This window comes from Astyanax mexicanus, chromosome 1 (genome assembly GCF_023375975.1).
Source record: "Astyanax mexicanus isolate ESR-SI-001 chromosome 1, AstMex3_surface, whole genome shotgun sequence".
Lineage (NCBI taxonomy): Eukaryota > Metazoa > Chordata > Actinopteri > Characiformes > Acestrorhamphidae > Astyanax > Astyanax mexicanus.
In genome coordinates this window covers 131,299,283-131,314,623 of record NC_064408.1, presented here as the reverse complement: position 1 = coordinate 131,314,623, position 15,341 = coordinate 131,299,283, and the positions used below count along the sequence as shown (strand labels likewise).

General features: G+C 39.2%; 1 protein-coding gene across 2 annotated transcripts in view; it reads left to right on the top strand.

The window, feature by feature from the left end:
- Positions 1–14,808, top strand: part of cdk14 (cyclin-dependent kinase 14) — a 75,628-nt gene extending 60,820 nt beyond the window's left edge. For both annotated transcript variants that reach the window (XM_049469101.1, XM_022686927.2), the window contains 6 exons: positions 587–680; positions 4,697–4,760; positions 5,544–5,592; positions 6,828–6,967; positions 7,338–7,483; positions 11,291–14,808. In XM_049469101.1, the coding sequence (XP_049325058.1) occupies positions 587–680; positions 4,697–4,760; positions 5,544–5,592; positions 6,828–6,967; positions 7,338–7,447 (457 nt within the window). In that variant the 3' untranslated portion in view covers positions 7,448–7,483; positions 11,291–14,808. The remainder of the gene's footprint in view (positions 1–586; positions 681–4,696; positions 4,761–5,543; positions 5,593–6,827; positions 6,968–7,337; positions 7,484–11,290) is intronic.
- Positions 14,809–15,341: the final 533 nt, after the last annotated feature.

The window sequence follows — 15,341 nt, the reverse complement described above, 5'->3', positions numbered from 1 at the left end:
CTTGGGGAAAAAATTAAGGTCGCACTTCAGTTTCTGAATCAGTTTCTCTGATTTTGCTATTTATAGGTTTATGTTTGAGTAAAATGAACATTGTTGTTTTATTCTATAAACTACAGACAACATTTCTCCCAAATTACAAATAAAAATATTCTCATATAGAGCATTTATTTACAGAAAATGAGAAATGACTGAAATAACAAAAAAGATGCAGAGCTTTCAGACCTCAAATAATGCAAAGAAAACAAGTTCATATTCATAAAGTTTTAAGAGTTCAGAAATAATCAATATTTGGTGGAATAATTAATCACAGTTTTTTTATGCATCTTGGCATCATGTTCTCCTCCACCAGTCTTACACACTGCTTTTGGATAACTTTATGCTGCTTTACTCCTGGTGCAAAAATTCAAACAGTTCAGTTTGGTGGTTTGATGGTTTGTGATCATCCATCTTCCTCTTGATTATATTCCAGAGGTTTTTAATTTGGTAAAATCAAAGAAACTCATAATTTTTAAGTGGTCTGTTATTGTATACAGAGGTGTAAATTATATGAATGGGTGGAGCTAAACTGTGTGTGTGTGTGTTGCAGGGGTGTGGGGTGTATCTTCATTGAGATGATTCAGGGCGTGGCGGCGTTTCCGGGGATGAAGGACATCCAGGATCAGCTGGAGAGGATATTCCTGGTGAGTCTCTTGTCCAAATATTTATGTACACCATATCTAATGAATGCTACGTTCACCTCCTTTATCCTGCACACAGTGCTGCTGACATGGGTGTGCAAATGCACACACAGCGGGTCTATTTCCTGTAGTAGAGAAGTACTGCAGGTACTTATGTTGGACAGCTCTTCAGTTTGAGTGCAATCAAATCCTCACAGCTATCTTCTGATTCCAGAAACTGAATCTAGTTGAAGGGTTTCTCTGTACACAGTAGAGACAGTTACTCCAACAAAACCAGCATAAACTCTTTATAATACTTTATAATTAATTACAGAACATACGGTCAATCAGCTTCTGTTCTAATACTTAATCTATTTATACAGTTATTAATAACCATTTATAACCAATTATCATTTTATAACCTCTAATTTTATCAAATAATATACCCACTCTATAACATGCTTGCTGCTATAAGCACTTCTACAAGCTTATAACAGTTTTTTAAGACTATAAGAGTACATCAAATATCAGTAATGATTATAACAGTTATAAACAGAGAGGACATTAATTAAACAATTCTGTAATGCTTAATAATGTTACTTAACACACACACACACACACACACACACACACACACACACACAGTATAAGACCATTTACCACAGAAGTGGAACTTATTATTCCCTTTATAAAGGCCAGCTGTGTGTGTGTGTGTAGTGAGAGAGTGTGTGTGTGTGTGTGTGTGTGTGTGTAGTGAGAGAGAGTGTGTGTGTGTGTGTGTAGTGAGAGTGTGTGACGTCTGACCTTCTGTCTGGTGTGTGGTATTTAAATGTGAATCTGCAGTGCAGGAGGAGCAGCAGCTGCTCGGGGGAGTGGAGGTGTGTCTGGAATACATATTGGGAATATGTTGGGAATGTGGATTTGGATAATGTTGGGAATGTGGGTTTGGATAATGTTGGAAATATGTTGGGAATGTGGGTTTGGATAATGTTGGGAATATGTTTGAAATGTGGGTTTACATAATGTTGAGAATATGTTGGGAATGTGGGTTTGGATAGTGTTGAGAATACGTTGGGAATGTGGGTGTGGGAATGTTGGGAATATGTTGGGAATGTGGGTTTGGATAATGTTGGGAATGTGGATTTGGATAATGTTGGGAATATGTTGGGAATGTGGGTTTGGATAATGTTGGAAATATGTTGGGAATGTGGGTTTGGATAATGTTGGGAATATGTTTGAAATGTGGGTTTATATAATGTTGAGAATATGTTGGGAATGTGGGTTTGGATAATGTTGAGAATACGTTGGGAATGTGGGTGTGGGAATGTTGGGAATATGTTGGGAATGTGGGTTTGGATAATGTTGGGAATAGGTTGGGAATGTGGGTGTGGGAATGTTGGAAATGTGGGTTTGGATAATGTTGGGAATACGTTGGGAATGTGGGTGTGGGAATGTTGGGAATATGTTGGGAATGTGGGTTTGGATAATGTTGGAAATGTGGGTTTGGATAATGTTGGAAAAAGGTTGGGAATGTGGGTTTGAATAATGTTGGGAATAAGTTGGGAATATAGGTTTGGATAATGTTGGGAATGTGGGTTTGGATAATGTTGGGAATATGTTGGGAATTTGGGTTTAGATAATGTTGAGAATGTGGGTTTGGGTAATGTTGGGAAAATGTTGGGAATTTGGGTTTGAATTATGTTGGGAATACACTTTGGGAATGTGGTGTGTTTGGGAGAGTGCATTAGTCTTATGTTTTGTGAATGTGTTTTGATATGTTGCTAGATATGAATGTATTGGAAATGCACATTAGAAATGTACCTTGATAGCATTTGTTTGGGATATTTGTTGGGAATGTTTTTATGATATGTGTGTTTGGAATGAACATTGATAGAATTTGTTTGGGATATTTTTTGGGATAGGTGCATTGAGAAAATATGTTAAGGTTTGTTTGACAGGTGCGTTATGAATTTGTGTTTGGAATATGTGTTGGGAATGTGTCACATGTTAGCCCTGTCTCATGTCTCTGTGTGTTATTCCCACGTGACCTGTGCCCCTCTGTGTCTCCTGTCAGTAGGTTTCCACCAACAACAATGTGTGTTGTGTGTGTTTCTAATGTGTGTTGTGTGTGTTTCTAATGTGTGTTGATAATGTTTGTTAGGAATGTGTGTTTAAAATGTGTGTTGGGAATGTTTATAACTGTGATATATTAGAACAGACAAAATAAGATGTTTTAGTACCTGCCAGCTAACTAGCACACACACACACACACACACACACACACACAAACTCCCTGAAACATATATATATTCAGACAGATATATCTACACTCGTATTAGCTTCACAATAATTGTCTCTCTCTGTGTGTGTGTGTGTGTGTGTTTGTGTGTGTGTGTGTGTGTGTGTTTGTGTGTTTGTGTGTGTGTGTTGGCTGGGTTTGGTGTGGTCCTGATTGAAATAGAGCTGTCTGAGTGCCGGCGAATCAGAACAGAGTGGCAATTACACCAGTCAGTTTAACTTAGCATCACACACACTCACATATATACACAAACACACAAACACACACACACACACATGTATACACACACACTATACACACACATCAGTGGATGTTGAGTCATTATTACGTTTTTTTCTAGACTAGATCTCAATTTGAAATAAGACGTGTACTAATTCTCTTAATTAATGATGGGTGTGTTTAATTTTGGGCGAAACATGAAATAAACCAATCAGAGTGTCTCTCTGTTGCTCATCGTTCCCTTTAAGAGTAGATCAGGTGAGCTCTGACTTTGGTGGATTGCTATTGTAACGGTGCAGCTACCTGGACGTGTCCAACAAACTCTTCTCAGCAGAGGAAACTGAGCTGCTGGTTGACGCTGTGAAGGAGCTCCAGCAGCTCATTTACGGGAACAGCAATGTTATTTTATTTACTATTCTGTTTATTGTTGATGTAAAAGTTGTATATATAATAATAGTAAAAGTAAGGTAAAATGATAAGAATGAAAAATTATACCATTAATAATAATAAACTAAGAACATGGGAATAATAAAAAAATATTAATATAAAAACTAATTTGATGACAAATGAAAATAAATGAAACCAATCAAAAATGTAAATAATAAAAAAGATAAACTCATTTAAAACAATCACAGGCTTTCTTTTCTCATGGAAACAGCTCACCAAAATCCAGCGCTGTTTGAACGACGTGTGCGCAAAACGTGAAAATAGACTGTTGAGGGCGTTTAAAATAGCGACGTGTACGATACGGCCCGAGAGTAATCAGGCCTAGAATAATGAATGTGTGTGTGTGTGTGTGTGTGTGTGTATTAGGGTGTGTGTGTGTGTGTGTGTGTGTGTGTGTATTAGGGTGTGTGTGTGTGTGTGTGTGTGTGTGTGTGTATTAGGGTGTGTGTGTGTGTGTGTGTGATGAATAATGAGTGTGTGTGTGTGTGTGTGTGTATTAGGGTGTGTGTGTGTGTGTGTGTGCGTGTGTATTAGGGTGTGTGTGTGTGTGTGATGAATAATGAGTGTGTGTGTGTGTGTGTGTGTGTGTGTGTATTAGGGTGTGTGTGTGTGTGTGTGTGTGTGTGTATTAGGGTGTGTGTGTGTGTGTGTATTAGGGTGTGTGTGTGTGTGTGATGAATAATGAGTGTGTGTGTGTGTGTGTGTGTGTGTGTGTGTGTATTAGGGTGTGTGTGTGTGTGTGTGTGTGTATTAGGGTGTGTGTGTGTGTGTGTGTATTAGGGTGTGTGTGTGTGTGATGTGTATAGTATCAGAGATTAACCCAGTTAATACAGCACACAGTGCTCTGCTGCCCCCTACTGTTCACTCCACTCATTTACACACTGAAGAGTAATACTGAGTGTGAGGTTCAGTCCATATAACAATTTCAACTATCTCTTCCCCCCCCTCTCTCTCTCCCTCTCTCTCTCTCTCTCTCTCTCTCTCATTGTGTCTCTGTATCTCTCTCTCCTCTCTTTCTTTGTTCTCTCTCTCTCTCTCTCTCTCTCTCTCTCTCTCTCTCTCTCTCTCTCTGTAGGTGTTGGGGACTCCATCAGAAGATACCTGGCCAGGTGTTCACTCTCTCCCTCACTTCAAACCAGGTGATGCCCCGCCCAACAGCACACACACACACACAGCCCGGGCGGTGCAGGGTGTATCTGGCAGTGTTGTGTAGTGGTTTTTGGAGCAGTAGCGCCCCCTGGGAGCTCATTATCCCAGATAAAGTACAGCCTGCGGATTACAACACTGGTTACTGTTAGTGTGTGTGTGAGTGTGTGTGTGTTAGTGTGTGTGTCTGTGAGTGTATGTACTTCAACTTATATAGCGAACATCAGACCTCCTAGACGTGTGGTGCTGACCATGATGCTTATTCACAGGGATGTGTTTGTCGCCTCCACAAGTGCCTTTATGCCTTCATGCACATGTTTGTATTTTTCTGTTATTTTTTTGTTTGGTTTGTTTTTATCTGTACAGACCTGAATAACTAAAAAGAGAATGGTGTTGAATTGAATGTGTAACATATGTATGAATTAAAGGAGGACAGGAAGTGAAAGCTAAGTGATGTGTTATGTGTGTGTTTGAACAGTAGGGGGTGGTGTTTACCTGCCAATCTGCAGAACAACAGCAATACATATTATTAAAAAATGAAATGAAGGTTTCATCAAACACATGACTAATCCTTATTGATCCACTCAGCAAGAGACTGATTACCATAGACAAATAGAAAGAGATACAGAGAGAGAACATTTAATACACCATCATTTGATTTTTATTACACCTCTAGTGTTCATTACTCCCAGTTACACCCTGTATAAGACCTTTATTACACAATTATACAATTTAGCTGATATTTAATTTTGTATTTCTCTCTCTTTCTATCACAGATCGCTTTACTGTGTACAGTCCTAAGAAACTAAGGCAGGCCTGGAATAAGTAAGTGGTGATAAAATAATTGGTTGGATGGTTATTAATATTTTAACATCAGTAAAATATCAAAACTAGTACTGTTTAACTGAAGTGAGAGGACTGGGGCTATAGTGGGCACTGGGATTGTAAGGGATATTGAGGTTGTAGGGGACTATATGAGGCACCGAGTTTATATAGGGGCCACTGGGACTGTAGAGAAAATAAGGGTCGTAGGGGTCACTGGGATTGTCGGGGGCAATGGGACTGTAGGGAAAAAATATGGGTTGTAGAGGGCACTGGGACTGTATGGAGAATAGGGGTTGCAGGCGGCACTGGGACTGTTACTGGACATTGGTTCTAACTGGGCACTGGGACTGTAGCGGACATTAAAATTATTTTGACATTGAGACTATATGTGATATTGAGGCTGTAGGAGACAGTGGGACAGTGGGTACTGGGAGTCTAAGGAACACTTGGACTGTAGAGGACATTTGGGCTGTAAGGTAAACTGCGACTGTAGGGGGCACTGGGTATATAGTGAGAATAGGGGTTGCAGGGGGAACTGGGACTGCAGGGAGCACTGGGACAGTGAGATAGAGTGGACTCAAGGGAGCTCTGGGACTGTAGGGTACATTGATGCTGTAGTGAATATTAAGGCTCTGTGGGACACCGGGTCTCACTGGGACTGTAGGGGGCACTGGGGCTGTAGTGAGAATAGGGGTTGTAGGGGGCACTGGTCGAGCAGCAGAACAGTGGAAGAGAGTGTCAATCTAGAGAACTCTGGGACCATAAGGGATATTGGTGCTGTTAGGACTGTAGGGTACAATGAAGCTGTTTGTGATAGTCTATGGAACATTGGGTCTGACTGGGACTCTAAAGGTTCACTGGAACTGTAGGGGGCATTGACACTGTATGCGGTACTGGGACTTTATGGGGCGCCTGGACTGTAAGGGGCTCTGGGGCAATGGGGACACTTGGACTGTGTGAGGAATTGGGGCTTTAGGGGCATTGGGACTGTGGGGAGGGGGGGCGGGGCATTTAGGTTATAGAGAATATTGATTGTAGGTAATTTAAAGGTTTTAGGGGACATTGGAACTGCTGAGGGCACTAGGTAGTATTGATGTTGTATGATGCACTGGGTGGATCATAGTAGTAGTGGACACTGGGATTGTGGGAGTGAGCATGACTGCAGATGGTACTGGGACTGTAGGGGACATTAGATCTGTCTGTTCTTACATGTGTGTGTGTCTATGTGTGTGTAGGTTGGGTTACATTGACCATGCTGAAGAATTAGCCTCCAGGTTCCTCCAGTGCTTCCCCAAGAAACGTCTCTCCGCACAGGCAGCTCTCCATCACGAGTACTTCAGCCATCTGCCTCCCCGGCTGTGGGAGCTCCCCGACAGTGAGTATAACACACACATAGACACTGATACACACACAGCCACTGGTGTCTTCTGGTTTGACTGTACTGGATGAAGCTTTGCTAATGTGACTTTGCTGGAATGATTGCTGGTGTGGTTGTGCTGGTTTGGTTGTGCTGGTGTGACTGTGCTGATGGGAGCTGTGCTGGCGTCACTGCTAGTCTAGATGTGATTGTTAGAGAGTTTGTGATAATTAGAGATTTTTAGAAGACATTAAACATTAATACCAGTATAGGGGTCTGACTGTACTGGTGTAGGAGTCTGATTGTACAGGTGTGGGGGCTTGATTGTAACTGTGTTGGGGGTATACTGTACCTGTGTCCGACAGTAACAGGTTGTTTTTTCTTGCAGTGTCTCCAATCTTCACAGTTTCGAGTGTGAAGCTCCAGCCCGAATCTGGAGACTCCATCCAGATCTGCAGCAAAACCAACAGCAAAGGAGGATCCAGCAGCAGACACTGACCACCGGGGGACAGACAGATACAGTGCATCACAAAAGTGAGTACATCCCTCACATTTCTTCAGATATTTAAGTTTATCTTTTCATGGGAAACACTGACAAAATTACACTTTGAAATGACACACTGCACTACTCTATACTACTGTACATTACCACACACTGCTCTACTATATACTACTGTACATTACCACACACTGCACTGCTATATACTACTGTACATTACCACACACTGCACTACTGTATACTACTGTACATTACCACACACTGCACTACTATACACTACTGTGCATTACCACACACTGCACTACTCTATACTACTGTACATTACCACACACTGCACTACTGTATACTACTGTACATTACCACACACTTCACTACTATACACTACTGTGCATTACCACACACTGCACTACTCTATACAACTGTACATTACCACACACTGCACTACTCTATACTACTGTACATTACCACACACTGCACTGCTATATACTACTGTACATTACCACACACTGCACTACTGTATACTACTGTACATTACCACACACTGCACTACTATACACTACTGTGCATTACCACACACTGCACTACTATATACTACTGTACATTACCACACACTGCACTACTCTATACTACTGTACATTACCACACACTGCTCTACTATATACTACTGTGCATTACCACACACTGCACTACTATATACTACTGTACATTATCACACACTGCACTACTCTATACTACTGTACATTACCACACACTGCTCTACTATATACTACTGTACATTACCACACACTGCACTGCTATATACTATTGTACATTACCACACACTGCACTACTCTATACTACTGCACATTACCACACACTGCACTACTATACACTACTGTGCATTACCACACACTGCACTACTACACACTACTGTACATGACCACACACTGCACTACTATATACTACTGTACATTACCACACACAGCTCTACTGTATACTACTGTACATTACCACACACTGCACTACTCTATACTACTGTACATTACCACAGACTGCACTACTATATACTACTGTACATTACCACACACTGCACTGCTATATACTACTGTACATTACTACACACTGCACTACTATATACTATTGAACATTACCCCACACTGTACTACTATATACTACTCTACATTACCGCACACTGCACTGCTATATACTACTGTACATTACCACACACTGCACTACTCTATACTACTGTACATTACCACACACTGCACTGCTATATACTACTGTACATTACTACACACTGCACTACTATATACTATTGAACATTACCCCACACTGTACTACTATATACTACTGTACATTACCACACACTGCACTGCTATATACTACTGTACATTACCACACACTGCACTGCTATATACTACTGTACATTACCACACACTGCACTGCTATATACTACTGTACATTACCACACACTGCACTGCTATATACTACTGTACATTACTACACACTGCACTACTATATACTATTGAACATTACCCCACACTGTACTACTATATACTACTGTACATTGTCACACACTGCTCTACTCTATACTACTGTACATTACCACACACTGCTCTACTATATACTACTGTACATTACCACAGACTGCTCTACTGTATACTACTGTATATTACCACACACTGCGCTACTATATACTACTGTACATTATTACACACTGCTCTACTGTATACTACTGTACATTACCACACACTGCACTACTATATACTACTGTACATTACCACACACTGCACTGTTATATACTACTGTACATTACCACACACTGCACTGCTATATACTACTGTACATTACCACACACTGCACTGCTATATACTACTGTACATTACTACACACTGCACTACTATATACTATTGAACATTACCCCACACTGTACTACTATTTACTACTGTACATTATCACACACTGCTCTACTCTATACTACTGTGCATTACCACACACTGCACTGCTATATACAACTGTACATTACCACAGACTGCTCTACTGTATACTACTGTGTATTACCACACACTGCACTACTATATACTACTGTACATTATTACACACTGCTCTACTGTATACTACTGTACACACTGCACTACTATATACTACTGTACATTACCACACACTGCACTGCTATATACTACTGTACATTACCACACACTGCACTACTATATACTACTGTACATTATTACACACTGCTCTACTGTATACTACTGTACATTACCACACACTGCACTACTATATACTACTGTACATTACCACACACTGCACTGCTATATACTACTGTACATTACCACACACTGCACTACTATATATTACTGTACATTATTACACACTGCTATACTGTATACTACTGTACATTACCACACACTGCACTACTCTATACTACTGTACATTACCAAACACTGCACTACTATATACTACTGTACATTACCACACACTGCTCTACTATATACTACTGTACATTATTACACACTGCTCTACTGTATATTACTGTACATTACCACACACTGCACTACTATATACTATTGTACATTACCACACACTGCACTGCTATATACTACTGTACATTACTACACACTGCACTACTATATACTATTGAACATTACCCCACACTGTACTACTATATACTACTGTACATTATTACACACTGCTCTACTGTATACTACTGTACATTACCACACACTGCACTACTATATACTACTGTACATTACCACACACTGCACTACTATATACTACTGTACATTATTACACACTGCTCTACTGTATACTACTGTACATTACCACACACTGCACTGCTATATACTACTGTACATTATTACACACTGCTATACTGTATACTACTGTACATTACCACACACTGCACTACTATATACTACTGTACATTATTACACACTGCTATACTGTATACTACTGTACATTACCACACACTGCACTACTCTATACTACTGTACATTACCACACACTGCACTACTATATACTACTGTACATTACCACACACTGCACTACTATATACTACTGTACATTATTACACACTGCTCTACTGTATATTACTGTACATTACCACACACTGCACTGCTATATACTACTGTACATTATTACACACTGCTCTACTGTATATTACTGTACATTACCACACACTGCACTACTATATACTACTGTACATTACCACACACTGCACTACTATATACTACTGTACATTACCACACACTGCACTACTATATACTACTGTACATTACCACACACTGCTCTACTATATACTACTGTACATTATTACACACTGCTCTACTGTATATTACTGTACATTACCACACACTGCACTGCTATATACTACTGTACATTATTACACACTGCTCTACTGTATATTACTGTACATTACCACACACTGCACTACTATATACTACTGTACATTACCACACACTGCACTACTATATACTACTGTACATTACCACACACTGCTCTACTATATACTACTGTACATTATTACACACTGCTCTACTGTATATTACTGTACATTACCACACACTGCACTACTATATACTATTGTACATTACCACACACTGCACTGCTATATACTACTGTACATTACCACACACTGCACTACTATATACTACTGTACATTACCACACACTGCTCTACTATATACTACTGTACATTATTACACACTGCTCTACTGTATATTACTGTACATTACCACACACTGCACTACTATATACTATTGTACATTACCACACACTGCTATATTTATGGTTTTTCTGTACTGAAAGATGTTTTTGTTTTTTGTTGTGTGTGTGTGTGTGTGTGTGTGTGTGTGTGTGTTGCAGGTTGCTGCTGGTGATTGGTGAGGATGAAGAGGATGGGATGGAGACGCTCTTACACTACATTAAATGATTCAGTTCTGATCTGATTGGGCCGTGAGTGTGAGCGCGATTGTGAGCGCGAGTGTGTGTGAGAGGTAGAGTACAGTGGGATGTTCAGCATGTTGATTTCTGAAGTGTTTATATTGGAGATGGTCTGTAAATGTGAACACACTGCTGACATCATCAATAATGACCCTGAAGGACTAAACACACACACTATACACACACTACACACACACACACACACACACACGGTTAGTGTGTGTAGCTGCCTGTGAATGAATGTATAACAATCAGTCTGTGAAAACAATCCACACAGACACACATACACACCCATAATAATAATAATAATAATAATAATAATAATAATAATAATAATAATAATAATAATAATAATAAAGAGAATAATAATAATAATAATGATGATAATTGTAACAGTAATAAGGGAAAGGATGATGATGGTGATGTTGATGGTTCATGCACACACAGTTACTGCAGGGACACAACTAAAGCAATTTCCAGAATGCACACAGACACACACACACACACGTATTCACATATATATATATATATATATATATATATATATACATATATATATTACGGTACTGCAGTGTGTGTGTGTGTCTGTGTTTATATGTGTATGTGTGTATATGTGTGTGTTAAACACAGGCAATACTTCGCTGGTGCTACCTGAGCAGAGTACAGGCTGAGGGTTCTCTTTAACTCTGAGAACTGATCACAGTTATTACCTGCTGATCAATAATCTTCCGATATTCACTATCAAACAAAAGACTAAAATTACACATCAGCTGACCAGTCATCTGACAGCCGATTTTTCAACAGAACTCCTAAACCCGGTAAGGCGGGGCCTTTTTCAAATGAATTAAATTCAAATTCAAATAAAATTTAATTTGCCACAAGTTGGCGCTGCAAACACACTCATGCTTTTTTAAAACCAACCATGGTATTTCCACGTTTTTACGAGTGTACAAGTTTTTTTTTTTTTCTTTACCCAAACTGACCATTTTTACAGGTGGCGCTGTTTCCACATTCTTTTCTAAAGCATCACCTGACAGAACAGACGCTAAAGTTACATTTGAGAATTTGCCTCATGTTTAAACTTAAAAAAATTTAAGTTCATTTTTTACATTACTATAAATCATCAACCTGTAGAATTCTGGTTTTGGAGATCCCGAACAAAGCCTCACTCTAATGCAGTGGGTGAAATGATGGAAAACAACAAACTAAAACCTCAACCTTTTCTTTTATATTTGACAATCTTTACTGAAATTCGCTTTTTGTTTTTACTAAACTTAACTTGTGTATGATTGTATTTGACCAAAAACGCTCTTGAAAAATGATCTTGCTCGTCATACAGCACTTAAGGGACCGTTGGAGAAATACCATACGAAATGTAGCTTTACCTCTCGTCCCACCAGGGTCAGTGTCTCAATCACTAGATAAAGAACATTTAATTTCTTACGTAGAGCATTTCCATTGGTCAATTCATCATCAAATTCTGATACAATATAAAAAACACCTAATAGATTAACATTATGGAGAAAAGTTCTAGATATGCTACTAACATTATTAATAACAGCTGGTGTAAAGGTGATAATATTGCAGGTGATGACTGTGATTCCAGAAGTTTAATGATGAGTAAAGGCGAGTCTTCCTCAGTAATGCTGGTGGGATATTTTATTTTAAAACCCACATTAATCCCAGAACCAGTACAGAGTGGTACTGATACGATTATAGTGGTTCTACCACAGCTTTTACTCTGCAGGACTGAACGGTTACATGCTTACAAATGGTCAAGTTTTCTCAGGGGCCACAGAACTGTGGGAGGAGCTTAAAGATAAAGGGATCCACCAGTTGGCTAGCCAGCCATGCTAATGTTGTGGTAACAATGTGTTTACAATGCCCATGCAAGACCAGTGCACCTAATACGGTAGTAGTGATGTTGGTCAAGGCCCCTAGCCAGCAAGCTAACACTGCTGTAGTGATCTCGGATGAGGTACATAGCCAGTATGCTAACACAGTGATAGCAATGTGTTACAGCCTGGTCGCTGGGACGACAACACTGTGGTAGTGATGTTGGTCCTGATTTTGCAACACAGTAAATGAAAAAGGTAACCAGCACTGACGCGAAATGGTACGACTCGGCCTTACTAACCGTTTGGACCTGCAGAGGAAATGCGAACGTTGTGTTCTTTCACACACTGGACCAGTTAAATAAATATATCCAGTGTGTGTTTTTGGCTTCCTTTCTACAATATAAACACCACCATAGCAATGAACGGCTCGGTACTGTTTAAGTGGATGTAATAAAGGACCTCTGTCCGGGGGTCATCCAGTGCACTAACTGTCCCCGCCTCCATCCCGGGGGTGTGTCTCTTCAGCAATGTGACCTCTGAGGAGTGAAGGGCAGCGTCATGTGACTGAAAGAAGGAAATTCCAATAAATAATAAATGGGTACGAAGCTCTGCCTGGAGTGGGAGGGGCTCTAAAGCCTGAGGGCGGTTCCACAGCTTACCTTGCACCACCTGACCTTTCTAGGTTCCGCCCACTAATGTATTTTTCTGCACTGATTGCCTTGAGGTTTGACCAGCTGTACAGAACACAGCTAATCATCCCATTCTATCCTAATGGGAGATTGTAAGCTCCGCCTCCATACAGTATATATCACAATACTCACATATTGTGATATTATACACTGAAGTGGGCGGAGCTATAGTCTCTCATTATGTTGAATATATACTAATATCGCTCAAAAAGTAGGTATTGTGTTATTATACATAAAGGAGGCGGAGCTAAAGTCTATCTATAGTGTATATACTGTATATGTATATATAAATGTTATTATAAAAGTAGATATTGTGATATTATAAACTGAGGAGGCGGAGCAACAGTCTCTCAGTATGATAAATGGGATGTTTATCAGTGTTGTGTAAATTTTGTCCAATCTCACAGCTGTGGTTGGGGAAGAACTCGTCAGTGGGCGGAGCCGGAAGGGGGTGAGCTGTATTAATATGTGAATATTTAGTCTTTTTTATCTTTTGTTATACAGTGTGTTAGGCTGTATATATTCTGAGGGGTGGAGTCTAAAGTGTAATAGTGATGCTTCAGCTGTCTGCATCCAGGGTCAGGAATGCCCCCTAAAGTAACTCATATTACTGTTATATTACTCGTTAGGAACAGTCCGGTCCGGCCCGCATCCTGCCGCCGTTCAGATAGCTTCACTCGCATATACCTATATCTATTTTAGTTTTTGTATGATGCACTGAATACTGAATTTTGAAGAACAGTCCATAATCAGCAAAGAGTTTCAGACGAAGTTCTGGAGTAGGTAGTATAGTTATTATCTGCATTATTTGTTATAACTTGTATGTATTGTTATTATTGAATATGTAATGCTCAGCTGTAAATGTTGTTTATTGTTGTTTTATCTGAAATAAATAAAGTTTATTAATGCGTCAGACTGCCTTCCTGATCCCTTCATTACTGCCAGCATATATTTAACGTATTTATTATTATTATTATTATTATTAGTAGTAGTAGTAGTAGTAGTAATATTATTTTTACTTTTAGATAACTTATGTAGCTAGCTTTTATTGCATTTATTATTTTTATTATTTTATGTCCATTCTTTTTCATTATTTTTAATGAAACCTTAATCATTTTAAATCTTTAATTTAGTTTTAAAGCTTTTTCGCGCTCGTTTTTGTACAAAATTTTTCCTTGTTCATTGTAAACACATGGCATAAATTAAGAGACCACTTCAGTTTCTGAATCAGTTTCTCAGATTTTGCTATTTATAGGTTTATGTTTGAGTAAAATGAACATTGTGCTTTTATTCTATTAACTACGGACAACATTTCTCCCAAATTCTAAATGAAAATATTGTAATTTAGAGCATTTATTTGCAGAAAATAAAAAATGGCTGAAATAACAAAAAAGATTCAGAACTTTCAGACCTCAAATAATGCAAAGAAAACAAGTTCATATTCAT